The 21,382-nt window shown below is 42.2% G+C and overlaps 1 protein-coding gene across 1 annotated transcript in view; it reads left to right on the top strand.

Moving 5' to 3' along the window:
* Nucleotides 1-21,382, top strand: part of LOC306895839 (uncharacterized protein) — a 43,159-nt gene that overhangs the window by 20,136 nt on the left and 1,641 nt on the right. The window contains exons 9-18 of the mRNA XM_079459379.1: nt 2,318-2,405; nt 5,979-6,040; nt 6,759-6,847; nt 7,178-7,307; nt 7,465-7,611; nt 8,949-9,008; nt 9,090-9,210; nt 14,942-15,034; nt 18,263-18,314; nt 20,728-20,877. Coding sequence (XP_079315505.1) covers nt 2,318-2,405; nt 5,979-6,040; nt 6,759-6,847; nt 7,178-7,307; nt 7,465-7,611; nt 8,949-9,008; nt 9,090-9,210; nt 14,942-15,034; nt 18,263-18,314; nt 20,728-20,877 — 992 coding nt within the window. The remainder of the gene's footprint in view (nt 1-2,317; nt 2,406-5,978; nt 6,041-6,758; nt 6,848-7,177; nt 7,308-7,464; nt 7,612-8,948; nt 9,009-9,089; nt 9,211-14,941; nt 15,035-18,262; nt 18,315-20,727; nt 20,878-21,382) is intronic.

The following is a 21,382-nucleotide window of genomic DNA, read 5'->3' as shown; positions in this document are numbered from 1 at the left end:
TAAATTGTTTTTATTTGTTTATTACTATAATTTTCGTTTACAATTTACATGTTCAACGATGTGAAGATGTGTTTTTTCAAATAGGGTAAAAAAACGCTGTCATTGAATTTCTTTTCACAAGCAATTTTAATAAAGGTGATTGTGACATCTCACGTGAGGGAGGTAAACATTTATTCCACTTTGTAGAAAATATCGATATACATATATATCGTCTTTCATCCCAAAATTTTTGGTCAATATCGCCCAGCCCTATTGCGGCGTATATTGTTGTATAGCCTGTTATGTATTGTGACATAGATCGTGGTATAGAATGTGATATGTTGTAATATATGCGAGGATACATAGGTAGCGCTCCAGGTTTCACATTAGCTTGCGCAATGTTTCCGTGTGATTTCAAAGAAACCATTTGTGATTTATGAAGCCATTACTAAGTTTTAATGTCTCATTTGGCAAATGCAAATAGACGAATAGATTCTGGAACTCAGGTCTTGGCAAACTGACGTAAAAATTGAAAGGACGGCTAAACAAAAGTGACACGCCAGCAGATGTGTGTTTACTCTTTCTGAATCACCCTTCTGAGAAACTGCCCCAGTAACCACCTCCAGGAAAAAGTCCCGGACAGCCCGGCGAGGGATCATGTCAATGTCTTGTCCTTAGAGTGCAATACTGCAGAAACCGGTTGAGCCGATGGTCTGGCTGTGATCCATCGGGCTTCTGTCTGTGAGCCGAGACTGTGATGTGTGGCATACGGTGTCACATCACTGATGACAGTGCAGGCGTTTTTGAGTGTCCCGCGACTGAAAACGCTCCCAGATCTGCGCAGACCTGCTGCCTGCAGGCGTTCAGTTTTTTGGGAGAGGTGAGGAAATGAATGTCATCCGTGAGGGCTTTGAGAAAGTGCCTGTGTGTTTTGATCTATGTGGGCATTATGGAAATGAAATACTTTGGGGGCTAGTAGACGGGTGTTTGGGTGGGCCGGGTTTTGGAAAACGCTCTTCAAAGTGTTTCGGGAAGATGCAGCGCAATAAATAGGAAATCTTCTTAGGCCGGGCTAATGTGTGTCATGTGCCTTTTTTCTCTTCTGATTATCATATCAAAGTGCGGCGAGGATGACGTGGGGGTGCGGAGCTTCTGTCACGTCCATCCGCTCTTTCGAAGAGCTTTAATGACTAACATGTGGCATCGTGTGAGCTCCGAACATATATGTAGATTGAAGAGGTGAGTTTATATTGAGAACTTCAGACTTGGTCTGAGACATCGTTGAGAAACTCTAATGGAGACATTGATTATAAAGACTTTCTCTCTTCTTGCGTTGAGGAGGGTCTGGTATGTGTCTCGTTCGGCCCTGTGAAGTATGTAAACATCACACAGTGAGATTAATCATTATTAATATTCAGCCTGAACGGTCACGAAGGTTCTTAAACAATCTGACGTTTTAATTGTTTCTGACTCAGACTCTCAGAAGTGACTTAAAGCCTCCAACGCCTCCTGTTTATTGCCGGTGTATTTTTGGATGTGTTTAACGACTGACTGCGCGGTGATCGATTTAGGCATTCACGTTTGACATTCTCTCTTCTCTACCTGCATCCACTTGAAACATCCACAAAACATTTGAAGTATCAAAATCATGCGAAGCATTACAATCTACATTTGCAATATTTGGATATATCTCTGGGCCCAGTGGACGTCATGAAGAACATCACGGGATGATTTTTCTGCTTAAGTGTGTTTGCTTCTCAAGCTGTTTGCTTTTACTGTAGCGCTTCATTAGAGGTGTTAAGAGACGGCGTCTCTGCGTGTGTGAACGTTTCTCCGCTGTAACGCAATACTCACTTCTAAAGGCCGTCGCACTTGTTCCCACCGAACGCCTCGGTAGCAGAACGTCTGTAATCGCGACCCGTCGCTACCTAATGAAGAAGACCAAGACATTAAGTTTTAAAGCAGCTCTTTACCGTGCCAGAAACTGTTGTAGCCTTTATGAGCAAATTCAGTCATTAGTAATTGTGAACATGTGTAGGTAGAAATAAAAAACCTGTGAATTTATAGTTTGTTTTAAAATCTTCTAGGCGCTTGTGCAGTTGTCAGTTTATGGTGCGGTTTGGCTCTGTTCTTTAGTGACTGTGATGGTTGTTGGGCTGTTGTGTGTTTGACATTCTCAATGAGCGCCGCTGTGTGACGATCAGTGAAGCTTTAAAAGTAAACTTCACAACAAAATGTTCTTCCTTTCTTCAGTTAAACAACAAATAGTTTTATATAAGTGCCATTTTCATTCAGTCTGTATAAGTGCTGTTTTAATGTTGGACATTTACACTTTCAGATTATCAAGCTGCTGGATGGTAAACGTTCCCAGACTGTTGGAATATTAATATCCAGTCTACACCTGGAGATGAAGGACATTCAGCAAGGTCACACACACACTCATACATACACATTCTTACACAAACGCTCTCAGACACACAAACACACTCTCTTACACACACTTACACACATGCTCTTACTAATGCGCCCCTTACACACACATACACACCCGCGCACATTCACAGACACTCTCACGTGTACACACATGATCTTACATTTGCACTCTCTCTCTCACACACACACACACACACACTTTCTTAAACACACTCTTGCAAATGCACTCTGACACTTAAATGCACTTACATGTTTACACACACTCTCACATGTTCTCGCACACTCTTGCTCTCTCACACTTACACACACGTTTACATGTTTACATACACACACATACACACACACTTACATGTTTACACACACACACACACACACACACACACACACACTTACATGTTTACACACACACACATACACACACACTTACATGTTTACACACACACACACACACACTTACATGTTTACATACACACACACACACACACACACACACACACTTACGTGTTTACACACACACACACACTTACATGTTTACACACACTCTCACATGTTCTCGCACACTCTTGCTCTCTCACACTTACACACACGTTTACATGTTTACATACACACACATACACACACACTTACATGTTTACACACACACACACACACACACACACACACACTTACATGTTTACACACACACACATACACACACACTTACATGTTTACACACACACACACACACACTTACATGTTTACATACACACACACACACACACACACACTTACGTGTTTACACACACACACACACTTACATGTTTACACACACTCTCACATGTTCTCGCACACTCTTGCTCTCTCACACTTACACACACGTTTACATGTTTACACACACACACATACACACACACTTACATGTTTACACACACACACACACACACACTTACATGTTTACACACACACACATACACACACGCTTACATGTTTACACATACACACACACACACACTTACATGTTTACATACACACACACACACACACACTTACATGTTTACACACACACACACACACACACTTACATGTTTACACACACACACACACACACACACACACACACACACACACACACTTACATGTTTACACACACTCTCACATGTTCTCGCACACTCTTGCTCTCTCACACTTACACACACGTTTACATGTTTACACACACACACACACAAACTCACATGTTTACACACACACATACACACACACACTTACATGTTTACACACACACACATACACACACACTTACATGTTTACACACACACACACACTTACATGTTTACATACACACACACACACACACACACTTACATGTTTACATACACACACACACACACACACACACACACTTACGTGTTTACACACACACACACACACTTACATGTTTACACACACTCTCACATGTTCTCGCACACTCTTGCTCTCTCACACTAACACACACGTTTACATGTTTACACACACACACATACACACACACTTACATGTTTACACACACACACACACACACACACACACACACACACACACACACACACACTTACATGTTTACACACACACACATACACACACACTTACATGTTTACACACACACACACACTTACATGTTTACATACACACACACACACACACACTTACATGTTTACACACACACACACACACACACACACACACTTACATGTTTACACACACTCTCACATGTTCTCGCACACTCTTGCTCTCTCACACTTACACACACGTTTACATGTTTACACACACACACACACAAACTCACATGTTTACACACACACATACACACACACACACTTACATGTTTACACACACACACATACACACACACTTACATGTTTACACACACACACACACTTACATGTTTACATACACACACACACACACACACACACACTTACATGTTTACACACACACACACACACTTACATGTTTACATACACACACACACTTACATGTTTACACACACACACACACACACACACACACTTACATGATTACACAAACACACACACACACACTTACATGTTTACACACACACACACACTTACATGTTTACACACACACACACTCTCACATGTTCTCGCACACTCTTGCTCTCTCACACTTACACACATGTTTACATGTTTACACACACACACATACACACACACTTACATGTTTACACACACACACACACACACACACACACTTACATGTTTACACACACTCTCACATGTTCTCGCACACTCTTGCTCTCTCACACTTACACACACGTTTACATGTTTACACACACACACACACACACACAACACACACACACACACTTACATGTTTACACACACACATACACACACACTTACATGTTTACACACACACACACACACACACACACTTACATGTTTACACACACACACACACACACACACACTTACATGTTTACACACACACACACACACACACACACACACACACACACTTACATGTTTACACACACACACACACACACACACACACACTTACATGTTTACACACACACACACACACACACTTACATGTTTACACACACACACACACACACACACACACTTACATGTTTACACACACACACACACACACACACACACTTACATGTTTACACACACACACACACACACACACACTTACATGTTTACACACACACACACACACACACACACTTACATGTTTACACACACTCTCACATGTTCTCGCACACTCTTGCTCTCTCACACTTACACACACACTTACATGTTTACACACACACACACACACACACACACACACACACACTTACATGTTTACACACACTCTCACATGTTCTCGCACACTCTTGCTCTCTCACACTTACACACACGTTTACATGTTTACACACACACACACACACACACAACACACACACACACACTTACATGTTTACACACACACACACACACACACTTACATGTTTACACACACACACACACACACACACTTACATGTTTACACACACACACACACACACACACACTTACATGTTTACACACACACACACACACACACACACACACTTACATGTTTACACACACACACACACACACACACACACACACACTTACATGTTTACACACACACACACACACACTTACATGTTTACACACACACACACACACACACACACACTTACATGTTTACACACACACACACACACACACACACACTTACATGTTTACACACACACACACACACACACACTTACATGTTTACACACACACACACACACACACACTTACATGTTTACACACACTCTCACATGTTCTCGCACACTCTTGCTCTCTCACACTTACACACACATTTACATGTTTACACACACACACACACACACACACACTTACATGTTTACACACACTCTCACATGTTCTCGCACACTCTTGCTCTCTCACACTTACACACACATTTACATACACACACAGCTTTGCGATAACTTGGAACTCTTTGAAATATATGGTAGTTGTTGTGTAGATTGTGTAATGACGCTGTGATATATTTTGCAGCTGTACTCACTGTGGATCACACTACCGTCGATCTGGAGACTATTGAAGCTTTATATGAAAATGTAAGCATCACATCTCAACTATAAAGAAATCTTATAGCGCCAAACAATGTTTACTAGCTTGATACCTGATTTTCATTCTCTTTTGTTTATTTTCAACAGTCATTTTTTAACAGAGCACCAGCTGTTTCTCCCGATCATAAACATGCCGTTATATTTCATTACAGGTTTAATAGTTTTTTTTAGCTTGCCTTTAAATTCTGTTCATGAATGTGTGATTTGGCTAATGTGAAGCGCTGGTTACCTTGTTTGAGGTCATGTGCGTGAGACACTAAGCAGATGGATTTCTGAAGCCCTCCGTTGGGTGACGGGCGGGATAACCGCAAACCTTTTATCGTAAAAATCGATCATAGTTGTCACACAGAGAGACTAACATCAGCGCTGCAGTCGACACATGTATAAACTGACAGACGGCTGTTTAGATGTCTTGATCATCTGAGGTCATCACTGAAATACTCTTTACGCCGCTGAATCTTCTGTTAGTTTTAATAGGCATTGTAATATGATTGATTCGCTTTTTAGCTTATTTAGTTACGATTCAATGTTTAAACAGTACATTTATAAAACAAATGGTGTTTAAAAAGTGAAAACGTCATGCTTTTAAATATAATGAAAGAGAAAGATCCTCAGATTGTTCCTGCTGTGTTTATTAGCGTATATTGTGATTTTATCCTCGTTGCTTCTCTCGTAACGGATGTGTTGTTGTTGTTTGTGTTTGTAGAGAGCTCAAGCCGAAGAGCTGCAGAAGATCAAGAAACACTACGAGACGTCTAAAGAAGATGAGGTGAAACTTCTGGATAAACCTGAACAGTAGGTCCCTTTTTTAAATGACATCCAGAGATTCAAATCATTTGACGTTGAATTAGAAAGTTGAGTTCCGCCGGTTTTATCTCAAAACCACAAACAGGATGAACCGTTCAACTGATGAATAAGTCGTCTGTGACCTTTGACCTCTCACTGTATAGAGTCATGTATGCTAATGAAACAGGAAGAGGTGATCGCGTGTGGATCACGACCCGGTGTGACTCGCGTCGCTAATATTACACTTGATTACGCTCAGCTCGGTTATATCCAGATTGTCTGTTTCATGATGATGATGATGTGAAGGTGTTAGTTCAGCTCTTTTATCTCCTCGTAAAGGTTCCTGTATGAGCTGTCACAGATTCCAGATTTCGCCGGCCGTGCTCACTGTATGATCTTTCAGTCTGTGTTTGTGGAGTCCCTGAGTTCTGTCCGTCGGAAAGTGGACGTCATTTCTACCGTGTGCAAGGTAACACACACCTGGACGTTCTTGTTCCTTCTGTTGGTTTGATTTATACACAAATGAGTCGTGATTGTATAGCGCGAGAGATTGCGGATTAGTGTCTAAAATCACAAAACATTTAGCTGGGCAGGTCTTTACAGTTTTTGATATGTGTGTACTGCAGGCGCTTCTGGATAATGACAGCGTTAAAGATGTGATCGGTCTCATTTTGGCTTTTGGAAACTATATGAACGGTGGAAACAGAACCAGAGGCCAGGCGGACGGGTTTGGACTGGAGATTCTGCCGAAACTAAAGGATGTCAAAAGCACGGTATCAGTTTCTTTACATTAACCATGATCTACACATCTTATTTCTATTGTAAGATACTTCAAAGCATATTTTGGTATACTGTTATAATGAGGTTATATTGATGGTATTGATTATTGATTTGGTCTTATGAGTTAATTATTTTGATTTAAGATTAAAGTCCCTGTGAAATAAAAAAATTACAATGCCTATTTTTTCATGATATATTGCAGCGTTTATTGTAAATAATTGGGTCATTCTCTTTGTTAATATTGTGTGCGCTCATTATCTTAACTTTCAAAATCTGAAAATGCACTTCCGTCCTGTGATGACTATCCACCCTAAATGACGTGTGTTAGATGGCTTGGGCGGAGCATCTGTTAGCTCCTCCCATTCAACATCAGTCTGCTGCCAGTGTCATGGCTGTTTTTATACATCCAATCAAAACGCAGAGAAAGACGAAAGCCACACCCACTATTCTTCTCATTAGAAATTCCATTTCACTCGGAAATTACTCAAATTACGGAAGTAAAAACGATGGCAACTACCTGTTCACAGGGACTTAAAATTAATTCATGTCATTCAACGACCTATGTTGAGTGTTTTGAGGTGTTCAATGCGCCTCATTTATCGGTCGTATGTAGAAACAAAAACAGATCCACCCTTAGAAGTTATTGGTTAATAACGATAATAATTATATCGTTATTTCTCTTCAGATCCTAAACGAAACAAAACCGATCTTAAAAACTTGCGTACGCGAGTTGAAACCTGACGTGAGATTTGATCGCAGTAGCCACTCATGTTCATATTTAGTCATTTTTTGTTGCATGTTTGTTTGTTAAATTAGCCTCAATGAGTGCGTTTACATGCACGGTCTAACTAGATTTTGCTAAATAAGCTGATAACAAGTAAGGTGGTGTAAATGCGTAAAACGGTTTTCTGGAGAAGCTCGTAAACGGCATTTTGTTGATGTACGCATGTCTGACAGCGCGATAGAAAAGTCTCAAAGTATCAGTAAAATAACACATAAAAGTCCGCTCTCGAATCAAGCAGTTGATGTAGAAATGATTAAATGAAAAGCTATTGTTTCATATGCCGGTACTGTGGACACGAGGAGATATATGCATTTTGATTTACTAGAGACTATCGGCGGTGACGTCACTGGACACGAGAAACAAGAAAGTCTCAAACTTCAATGTAAATGCGGTATTCTGCGTAGCTGGTTTATTGCTATGCATGTAAACACGTGAAAACAGGTTTCCTTTTCAAGCTGATTTTTGATAGATATCTGTTTATTTTGTCTGATTGTGTCAGAATTGTAATTTGTGATGTGACATTTTAAAATCCCGTTTCTCCAACAGGACAATCGTATAAGTCTGGTGGATTATGTGGTATCTTACTACCTTCGGAACTTCGACAAGGTGAGACCTTGACATGATGAGTTTGTCTTCTGCAATGAAAGATCACGTCGGTATCACGGATGAACCTTTCTTGTGTTTCAGAACGCAGCTACAGACAAGAGTGTTTTCCCACTTCCTGAACCTCAGGATCTCTTTCACGCCGCTCAGGTCAAGTTTGAAGATCTTTCCAAAGACCTCCGCAAGTTAAAGAAAGAGCTGACAGGTAACAAACCAGAAAATCTAAACTCTGATAGAAATGTTGCCGTCAGTCTCATTACACACAGTCTGTCAATTAAAGTGCGGTTAAAAGTTTGTACCCTGAACAAAAGCGTCTTACCCACGGTGTACTCTGTACTGCTCCAGGCCGCCGGAGGGGTCGTGGGTCACGCAACCACAGCCCCCCACCGCCGGCCCCCGGTGTCTGCAATTATTTAAATCAGCCAATAATACGGCATATGAAAGCAATTAGAATTGCTCTCTTCTCATTCCCCTCCATTTGAGAATGGCTGTTAAAAAGCGCGATCCACAGGGACCCCCGGGGGAAAATACACAACGGCCCACCTAGAGACGCCTGTCACTCATTTATTAGAGCGAAAAAAATTGCAGACAGTAAATGTAGAAAACGGGCCGGAGCATTTGATCCGCACCACAACAAAAAGACTGGAAACGTCTGGCCTGCGAGTCCTCGGGGTCTTGGCGAGAGATTTTAAGGAGAACGGTGCACCTATAAGAGGAATAAATATTTATGTGCTTGAATAAACGAACGGCTGCGGTTTCTGTTTAAAGTGCCTCTGAAATAAGCTCGAGCACTGTGCCGTGAATCGTGCGTGTGTGTGTTTTAGTGTCAGTGTTTGCTGATTTTACACCCGTGGCGTGTGACATGGCCTGGCTGAGGGGTCGTGACACAGGGGTCAGTCGCAGGGGCCGCTCAGACGTCTGAACTGTGAGACTAGAGCGAGACAGAGATGACCTGAGACAGTCTGACTGGCCCTCTGCCCTCGACGCTGCTCTCTTCGACTTTACCTGAAATCTGATCTTCTTTAACAAGAGACTTTATAGCTACACCCTCTCTCTGTCTCATGTTTATAGATTTACTTAAACTGACTCTTTTACGCATTTTTGTAGACCGTTTTACACTTTACTGTATGTTTATGTTAGGACTCGAATCGTGCTTGACTTTCTAAACACCCCTGAAAATCCCCAGTTACCTTGATGCTCGTGAGCCATAAGCAGTGTTGGGTGAGTTACTCTGAAAGAGTGATGAATTACTAATTACATATTCAAGAGTGTAATTACATTACTGTACAAATGACTCGCTCCAAAAATGATTTAAGTATGCATTTGGCAGACGCTTTTTTTCTTTTTTATTACTTTATTTACTATTAATTTACTTATTACTTCCTATATCCAAGAGTTGATTCAAGGATAGACATAAAACGGCTTATTTAATTCATTCAGATAAATAATAAATAACAACATAAATTATTCTCATTCACCTACCAAAGTATAAAAATGTGAGAAGGAGATATTAAAGCATACATTTTAAAGTTAGACCCCATTTTCACGATCTTAGCGCATGGTTTAAAGCGCAGGTGCACTCAGGGCGTGTCCCAATCCACTCTTGCTAGTATAACAGTCGTTGCGCCCCGGCGCATGGTCTTAACGGGTTGTCCTGATTCTCTTTATGAGTAATGGGTGTTTTATGGGCGTGACGTGCAATAAACCAATCAGAGTGTCATCATCCATTCCTTTTTAGAGCCAGCTGCGCTCGTGCCATGGCGGATTCGCTATTTACACGGCGGAATTCGGAATCCAGATTTGTATCTTTATGTCCATTGTACATATACATATAGATTGTAATTCATTTTTTATGTAATAACTAAACAATTATTGCGCCATTGACTTGAGTTGGTCTATGGCGCAGTATGTTTTCAGTTCCTCAAAATAGCAACGCGCCAACAATGCGCCTGAGCGCAAATGCATTGCTATTTAAAAACGCACGCAGGACTGGAAAATTAGATCTGCGTCAGGGCCCATAATTTTGATGTTGTTTCCACGGTTGAATATATTACTATATTTAGGTCAATTACATCAGAAGTTACTGTGATTAAATTACAGAAAAAAGGGGAAAAGTAATTCAATTACAGTAACTAATTACTTAGTAACTTGTTACACCCAACACTGCCCATAAGAAAAATCACAGATGATCTCAGTTATTTCTTCTAGACATCAGTGAGATATAATGGCGAGCCAAATGGGAAGTCTCATCTGTGTCTCAGATATTTTTCCTGTGATCAAGAGTCTGAAATATCACAAATGTGTCAGTCATAAGAGTTTGAGAAGAGACGTCAACAAAGTGTCTGCAATCAAGTCAATATAATTGAAGATCTCAATTTGAATCCACGCTCATTTTACACCTCCATACTCAACAATCTTCTTTGATTTGATTTTTATTTCTCATGAGAAACATCTGAGACTAAGTTCATCCTTAAATGAAATCTCTGCTGAACAATACGGTCTTCATCAGTCAGAAGTGTTGTATCCGGTGACAAACATAAAAGCGTTAAGCGTTTCTCGGGTCAGACGGTCTCTTGAATGGTCCACGGGTGAGCCGTTTCCTATCTCTGGGAAGTGTGACCACGGCTTCAAACACAAGAACCCACTAACTGTTTCCACGGAATACAACTTTGGGCAAAATACCGAAACCAAGACAAAACAACTCGAGACGGAAAGCTCATAGAAGCACAGCTGTTTTTCTACAGTTTAATGACACAAGACAAACATGAGCGCATGAGTAATGATTATCAAAGAATAACAGGCCGGATAGACTGGCCATTATTGAGCGTTTCCAGATGAAGCTCTCTCACTCATGTCAGTGGAGTTTACACGTTCTGAGGAGTCGCGTCTTTGTGTGATTTCTTGTGTTCGTGCGCGTTTGCAGGTTGACTTTTCCAACGTCTTTAAATTACAAATCTTTCCAGAAGTTTGTATTCTAGCAATCCTGGGTAGTCTTTTTTTGGGATGCAAGTGGCGCATCGATCGTGCCTATATACCAAGAGAAAAGACAATGGATGCGTTCCTCGTATCCTCAACAGTTATGAATGACGAAAGACGGCATTAATGAAAAACACATTTGTGCACGTGTAGCCTCTCAGACTTCATGTTTTGGAAAAATGTTTTGGGGGACGAGACGTTTGTCTGCAGTTATACGCCGTGCGGTGGATCTTTTACATCGAAGCGACGCTGGAGAATTTCTCTAGCTAATCTACAATTACCCCAGAGCGCTGTATAAATCCGGACTGTACAACAGCAAACCGTCTCAATGAACCGCAACACTCATACAGACAAGATACAGAAACGGTGTTATAGATTTGTGTCGTGTTTTATGTAAGGCATAATGGACGACGGGCCGTTGAATTCATCATAAAATGTTGACCTACTTTACACCTCGGGTGCCTGTTACTTTCTAAGAATTCAATGGACCGGAGTCAATTATTCCTCTTATACCAGTTACCACGTTGTTTTGATGTTTGCTGTCAAGACATTTTTAAGACTAATTTAATAGGACGAATTTCTTAAGCGTCTCATCTCAGGCCGTTGCTTGAGCCTGTATGCAGTTATCGGAGAGCGAGCGAGCGAGAGTTGCTTCATTTAGACAGAAAAGCCGCGTTTCGATATTTGTCTTCGTCGTGAACAGCCTGGTCATATCAAAAACATTTTTTTTAAATCTTTGCCAGCTGTAGTTCTCACAGTGCCATAGAGTCTCTTGCAAAGACGTATTTTGGACTTAAAGCCAATCATTGAACAAATAAAGCTGTTGTTTTTTGTTATTTTCGTGTTTCTAAGTGTGTAACCCTCTGATTGAGTCGTGTGGTTTGTTGATACGCTTTAGTTTTTCGTCTGGACAGTGTTGCGTTGTTGTTGAAATTGTCATGCTGTCCATAAATGTTAACTGTTATTTCTTCTCAGAAAATGGAAATCACCTGTTTTTTGTTTGTTGTTAGATCGTTATTCAATGGTGGATAGTAGGCTACAGTAGAACCTTATTCAGTTAAAGAGACAATATTTTGTGATGTTTAAGGTCCTACTTTGGTTTAAAGGGTGTTCAGCAACATACGTACATATACGTAAATAAAACACTTTCATTTTCTTATAACAGTCAGTTATTGTTACCTCACTTCTTGACTGACTCTCAAATGATTCGTTTGGCGATTCATCCGTCTAATCCCTTCTTCTGTGATTGGTCTGACGTGTGCAGTGTCACAAATGGAACGTAGGCATTTTTATGATGGATGAACATATCGGAGGCCGTGTGTAGATGTCATTGACACAACGTGAGGTCGTATTTATTTTTTAACGTGCAGAAATTTCGAACTAAATGTGCAATGGGCTTTACTCTTTAAACTTGGCGCGGTGATATGGGACAGTAATTCGACAGACCTGGAACTACTTCATAGATTCAGTGCACGCCCGTAGAACGATCATCAGCCAATCAGAATGAAGCATTCCACAGGTCCCCTGGTATAATATAATTGAATAGATAACGAACTTCATGTCAAAACTAAAGATGTGGTTTTCAGTTTCATGAGAAACTATGCGTTCCCAAATGAAGAAGTTATTGCTCAGAAATCACTTTTGAAGCTCATGAGATTTCTTTGTCGCGTTTGGGTGTCGACTTGGTCTCAGATGTTTCTCCTGAAAATGCTAAATAAAAACGAAACAAATGAGACTGAAATGTTGAGTCTCGAGGTGTAAAATGAATGTAGATTGTAGAGGTTTGACATTTCTGACTCGTTTCATCAGGAGAAACATCTGAGACGCAGATGAGCAAAAGTTTCCATTTGTTCTCCATTTAATCTTTAGTGTCTGAAAAATAATTGAGATAATAAAGATACGACTTTTCTTTCTCACGGGATAATAAATCATTTATTTCAGTTAACGCAATGCACAATTCAAAACCTTGTTTGAACGATATAACGCGTTTGTTCTGTGTACAGCTACAAGCAGAAGTCAGACACTCGTTTCTTTAGACAAGGTTTACAAAAACAAATTTCTCATAAATGTCCCATGAGCACATCCACATCTAATCATCAGCACGTGCATATTAACAACATCCGTTGATGATAAATAGGTGAATATTATACACATGCATGTAGATGTTTATTAAAAGCATGGATCTGAGGTATTCCTCCTGTACTTTTGAGGTTGTGCGAACGCTGTTGTTTGGCAGCGCAACAAAGACCCGATCGAGCACAAACAACGCAAATGAGCTTCAAACTCAACCCAGCATCTGCTTCTGGTTCGTATACATAAACTGGTCTGCGATCAGACGTCATCCATATCTAGACATGAGATCTATACGATCTGGGGTTTACTGAGGAGATTGATCAAACATAGACGTGTATACATAGATGCATCATTAGTGCGTGTTTCTTTTTGGCGTCCACCATATTGGAAGGGTCAAAGACGGCCTGTAAACGCCCGAGAGCTTGTTGACTTTTTGTAGATGCCATTTTGATTCCCCGTCTAATGTGGTGTCTATGTATACATCTATGTTTATAGAAAGGCTTGAAATGCACTGAAGGTCAACACGCCACCGATTTGGAAACAAACCTCAGATTCCTGACGGTATAATGAGCTACAAACACTGAATTCATTAGGCAAAGCCATAAAATCTCTCCAGCGTTTGCCACCAGAAGAAATCTGTTGTTCAGATACAGAAATCAAAAGCATTCTTTCTCCCGTTACGTTATGAAAGCGCTCCAAACATGTTCGTCTTTTCGTCTTTTAATAGTCATCTGTTGTGGGGATTCGCGCACCTCGTCCTCATGGTTCTCATTTAAATCGACATTTACAAACGTGCCGGACATGCGACGCACCAAACGCACCCGCTCTTCATTAATCGGCCACGACTCGTATCGTTCTGAACGTGTTTCTCTTGGTGTCTCATGCAGCTTGTGAGAAGGAGGTCCAGCAGGTGTGCGAGAACTCCTCGGAGGAACATCTTCACCCCTTTCAAGACAAGATGGAGACGTTCGTCAGCACGGGTGAGTGATGTGAGGTGTTATTAATGATGTTCATCACGTGCGTGTCATCGTCCTCGGAAACAGCGATGAGTGTCTACAAGGCCGTTTCATTTAGCGTAAACTTTCCGTCCCGCGCTCTTTATATACAGTAACAGGTGGCAGGCTTTACTGCTCCATCAGTCTTGTCGTGACTGGAATACACAGTACAAATGGAGATTTAGGTATTGAGCTTAAGAGCGAAGGCATGGGACAGAAATTTGCCGAGGATTATGGGTATTTGATGATGTTTGATCATCTACAGATGTGAGCTGCCGTCTTGTCTTGTAGTTTGGTATTCTCACAGAATTCAGTTTGACCCGGAAGTTCAGTGAGATGTTAAGTGACGTCACGAGGAGAGAGAGCACCTGTGAGCGTGTGTGTGGTTTCATTTCTTCAAGAGTGAATCGGCTTCTTTGTTTGTTGATTTATTTGTTCTCTCCGTCTGTTTTATCTCCGCTCACGTGGGCAAATCTTTTCCTTCTTTTCGCAGATTTTTTGGTTATTTGTTGGCATTTCATATTTCTGTTATGTCATTACATGATCACACACATGAGCGCATTTAAACACACACAGACAAGAACATATTCGCACACATTTAAACATACACAATAGCACAATCGCTTCCACACTGTATTCAACACACACAGAAACTACACACGTATACAAGGTTCAATACAAACAAAAACTACACACACACACACAAAGGCACCAGATCACCTTCACAAAAACACACAAAAGAACATTCACACACGCAGGAGCAACTACACACACACACACACACACACACACACAACACATTAACTATCGACCTATCACACACACACACATATATACATGCCATAAACGCGTGTACATGCTAACATAGATAAGCAAATAGTACTGACACATACAAACCACACACAGATCCTAACAACTCACCTGTCGATGTCTTTTCCTCATTTTCTCTCTTTTAATTATTTCGCTGTTTGTACTTGAATGTCTTACTTCCCCGTCATGTGTTGAGAAGTGTTTTTAAATGCGTTTATTTTTGTTGTTGTTTTTAATGACGACGAACCCACACAAAAACACACATACACAGAGCGAGACCACAGGCGCCAGTCCACCCCTGCTGAGACCAACGCCATTGGTCACGGCTCACCCCGCTCGGCCCGTTACAACACGACACCCCTCCTTGCCTTCATTAGCCTGAGACAATCAACCCCCCCCCACACACACACACACACACACGCTCGGAAAATAGAAAGCGTGTTCACACTCCTCACAGCCCCCACCAAAGACCCCAAACTCGCCTTTGAACAGTTTTTTGGAGACTTCCCCCTCTTAAATCTTGAGTGGGAAAGGCCCCCCATCACAGTAAAAAAAAGGAGATGAATCTGGAAAATGCAGTAAATCTGAGATCATAGCGGTTTCTCCAGCCTGAGATCAATTCTTGCACCTCGGCCGTCCGCCGCACACATCTGCCTTACATTTAAACACTTTTACATGGAGAAACTCCACAGGAGCCACACACACACCTCAAAGCCACAGACACATCAACAACAACACACACACACACACACACACACACACAGACACATCAACAACAACACACACACAAACACACACAGACACATCAACAACAACACACACACAAACACACACAGACACATCAACAACAACACACACACAAACACACACAGACACATCAACAACAACACACACACACACACCCACACACATCAACAACAACACACACACAAACACACACAGACACATCAACAACAACACACACACAAACACACACAGACACATCAACAACAACACACACACACACACACACACACCCACACACCTCAAAGCCACAGACACATCAAAAACACACACACACCTCAAAGCCACAGACACATCAACAACAACACACACACACACACACACAGACACATCAACAACAACACACACACAAACACACACAGACACATCAACAACAACACACACACACACACACACACCCACACACCTCAAAGCCACAGACACATCAAAAACATACACACACACACACACACACCCACACACCTCAAAGCCACAGACACATCAACAACAACACACACACACACACACCCACACACCTCAAAGCCACAGACACATCAACAACACACACACACACACACACACACACACACACACACCCACACACCTCAAAGCCACAGACACATCAACAACAACACACACACACACACACACCCACACACCTCAAAGCCACAGACACATCAACAACAACACACACACACACAAACACACACACCTCAAAGTCACAGACACATCAACAACAACACACGCACAAACACACACACACACACACACACACACAGACACATCAACAACAACACACACACACACAAACACACACACCTCAAAGTCACAGACACATCAACAACAACACACACATGCCTGCTGGACAGAGTGTGTGCGTGTTTGTGCGTGCCCATGTGTGCCAGTCTGTGCGTGTTTATGTGCTTGAGTGCCAGTGTGTGTGTGCGTGTGCGTGCATGCGTGCCAGTGCACGTGTGCGCGTGTGTGCCAATGTGTGTGTGCGTGTGTGCCAATGTGTGTTTGCGTGTGTGTGCGTCATGCGTGCCTGCCAGTGTGTGCGTGTTTGTGCTTGAGTTCCAGTGTGTGTGTGTGCACGTGTGTGCGTGTATGTGCTTGAGTGCCAGTGTGTGTGTGTTTATGCGTGTGCGCATGCGCATGCATGCCAGTGCGCGTGTGTGTCCTCATGTGTGCCAGTGTGTGTTTGAGTGTGTGTGCGTGCATGTGTGTGTGTGTGCATGCGTGTGTGCATGCATGCCAGTGCGTGTGTGTGTCCTCATGTGTGCCAGTGTGTGTTTGAGTGTGTGTGCGTGCATGTGTGTGTGTGTGCATGCGTGTGTGCATGCATGCCAGTGCCTGTGTGTGTCCTCATGCGTGCCAGTGTGTGTTTGAGTGTGTGTGCGTGTGTGTGTTTATGCGTGTGCGCATGCATGCCAGTGCGGGTGTGTGTCCTAATGCGTGCCAGTGTGTGTTTGAGTGTGTGTGCGTGTGTGTGTGTTTATGCGTGTGCGCATGCATGCCAGTGCGGGTGTGTGTCCTAATGCGTGCCAGTGTGTGTTTGAGTGTGTGTGCGTGCGTGTGCATGTTTACGTTTCTTTACACTATTTTTGATAGGATATTCATCTTCTGTTTTCTTCCCTACAGCTCAGTCTGACCACACGACTGAAGATCAGCGTCTGCAAGCTGCACATAAGAGGTAAGAAATCCTCATCGAATTGTCCCGAGTGGCTCTTTTGAGAAGGCAGGCGGGTTGTGTTGTGCACTGATAAGTGTTCACTTCGCGGTTTACGAGCTGTCTGTAGTTATTAGTCTGAACTGATAAGAAAAACCATGACACGTGTTGGCGACTACACACACCGCCGCTCTGTTCCAAACGCTTGTGAGCTGCCTACATAGGGAGCAGACTTTTAAGGGAGCGATGCGACTAAAATAAAGCCTCTCAAGAACATCATTTAAACGTTTAACTTACCGCACGAAGAATGAAAACTGGTTTCCTATCTTATTATCAGGTGACCAGATCACGCCGCGCACATTTGGTTCCTTGACATCTCCAAATGAATGCACGTAATGAACAAATTATGATTCAGATTTTGTGCTAAAATTCATTTTAAATGTCAATATTTGTCGAGGTCTTTTAGTAGCGAATGAGAACATTTCTCACATCTGAGCTCCTTGCATTGCATTCTGGGATTGCCTTAAAATACGCTTGAACTGCCTTCTTGCTCGTGTCATGTGACGTTAGTCTCCGCTCTGATTTATGTCCAAATATTCACCAGCCAGATGCCGCGCGATGGAAAATATCTTGAACGAGAGGGACAAACCAATCATATTGATCATTGTTTACATTTTTCAGCCTGAATCAAAACAAAGTGAATTTAAATAAACAAGACCAAGACACAGAATAAGGAGGAAACGGCGGGTGAGACTTCAGATGTTTAGACGAGAATCCTGCGCACGCGGCGCCACTCGGGCACGTCTGACCGAGCGAAGGTGTGGAATTGAGCCGTATTGATCAAAAGGTCCAGGCAGCTTTAGACGCTCTTTTAATTTCCCTTTAATTTGCTCCACACGCGGGCCGAACTAACAGAAGCGGTAAGTGAGGCTTTCCCAGAGTTCCCATGGACGCACCTCGTTAAAGTGACACGCGGGTGATGGATACGGGCCGCCTCGGGCACTCGTCCGGGACCTGGGTGGGCGTCCACATGTGGCCCAAGCAGAGGGGCATCACCTTTACACACATCCACTCCGTGACAAAGCTGCCGAACACGCTGAGCTACACGAGCGCTCCTTTGATCTAACAATCTATGAAAAGACATCTCGAGCCTGACGCAGAGGGTTTGAAGCGTGTTCAGGATCTTTCTGATGTCAGAGATTGAGAGAACACGTCTGAGGTTTATTTCATACTTCCACGTGCGCTGAGAGAGAGAGACGGAACTGATGTTCATCATCATCTCTTCTGTAGAAATCCCGTCTGATCGTGTCTTCATTACATTCATCACACAACTGAACACAGGAACACAGTCATGTAGTCATGAGAGCAGAGAACGGCCCTTGAGAAGAGTCTCAATGATTCTGGTTTGTAGTTTTGTAAATCCACAGGTGAGCGAAGGCTGATGGATGTGACTCGGTCTGCAGTGTGTGTGTTACAGCAAGAGAATGTGAGTGTAATGTAGTGTGTACGTTTCAGGTGTGTTTGTGTCAGGTAGTGTGTGTGTACACTATGTGTGAGAGATAATGTGTGTCTGTTATGTAGTGTGTAACAGTGAAAGAATGTGAGTTTGATGTAGTGTGTGTGTCAGGTAGTATGTGTGAGAGAGAGTGTGTGTGTTAGGTAGTATATATGTCAGGTAGTGTGAGAGTGTGTGTGGTAGTGTTTGCGTGTCCGTGTGTGTGTGTGTGTGTCAGTGAGAGAGCACTGATGTGTGTTATTTAACACACACACACACACACACACACACACAGTTTTGTCATTAATCACAGTCTCATACTTGATTTGTGGTCACTGAACGTGATCTTCTGAGGTGTTTTCATGGCGTTTCACTCATGATGACATCAGTACAACATTCACACGCAGCTGACGCTTCTCTTCCACTTATCAACACATTCCTGCATGATGATTTATTAAACACACACTATCGCATAAACACACCTTATAGTTTATTCCTCTACAGTTTATCCAGTGGAATGCTTTTGATTTTTAATAATTTGTTATAGTTTTTAATCATGTAAAAAAATCCATCAGACATCTTTTTAAACAGTAACACACCGGTCACATTAGTTCAGTCTGACCGCACGTAGAAATCAATTTCACTCACTTCTATATTTCTCATCTTTGCATTGTTGTACCGGAGCAAATAAATAATGACAATATCAAGAAGGAAAATGCGTCTCAATTTCTTTATGTTTGTATTAAGTGTTGATGTGAATTGTGACTCAAACATGAGATCTAGCCCCAAATATTTCCTGAACACGCAGTTGTTATGAAGAGTGAGTAATAGTTTGGTCATCAGGAGATGTTTGCCGTCACACATCTCTTGTCTTTAATGTGTTAAGGGACTCATCAAACGGGCTGCAGGATAAAGACATCCGTGTGATTGTGTTTCCTTTAGCTTTCAGGAAGTGGTGATGTACTTCGGGCTCAAACCCAAGTCCGGAGAAAAAGAGGTCTTTCCAAATCACATCTTCATGCTCTGGTATGAGTTCTGCAATGACTTCAAGAACACCTGGAACCGTGAGATTAAAACCATGTCTAAAGAGAGGTGAGCGTTTATAGAAATAATACCACATCCCACATGAAGTGTAGTATACTTAGTATTTACTATAGCAAAGCAGTGAAGCGCTCAGCTTTTAACGGGCGCTTGTGCGTCTCCAGTAAAACCTGAGGGATGTCGAGAGAGGTTCTGTCCCCCAGCGGGGAGCTCTGCTAACTGGACGCACGGGTCAAGAGTGACATCATAAATCCAGCCGGCGAGTGACTGCGCTCCGGACCCGCCGCTCTTTTCTTTGATGCGCCTCGTGCTTTAATAACGCTCAAAACTTGTTGATTTTTATTTGTCTCCTCCAATCGAGGCTCATTTGAAGCGCAAAACGGCGACAACGCGAGTCTGGGACGGGTTTTCTGAAAGAGCTTTTAGAGACGAAGACAGAGAGATGATGACCAGTTTAACGGCAGTTATGTGACTAATGTGGTTCTTGGTTGCCATGGAACAACCTTTTTGGGTTCCATAAAGAACCTTAAACATCCGAAGAAACTTTCGGTTTCAC

The sequence above is a fragment of the Barbatula barbatula genome, assembly GCF_947034865.1.
Source record: "Barbatula barbatula genome assembly, chromosome: 6".
NCBI classification, from domain to species: Eukaryota; Metazoa; Chordata; class Actinopteri; order Cypriniformes; family Nemacheilidae; genus Barbatula; species Barbatula barbatula.
This window is presented reverse-complemented; position numbering and strand designations above follow the sequence as displayed.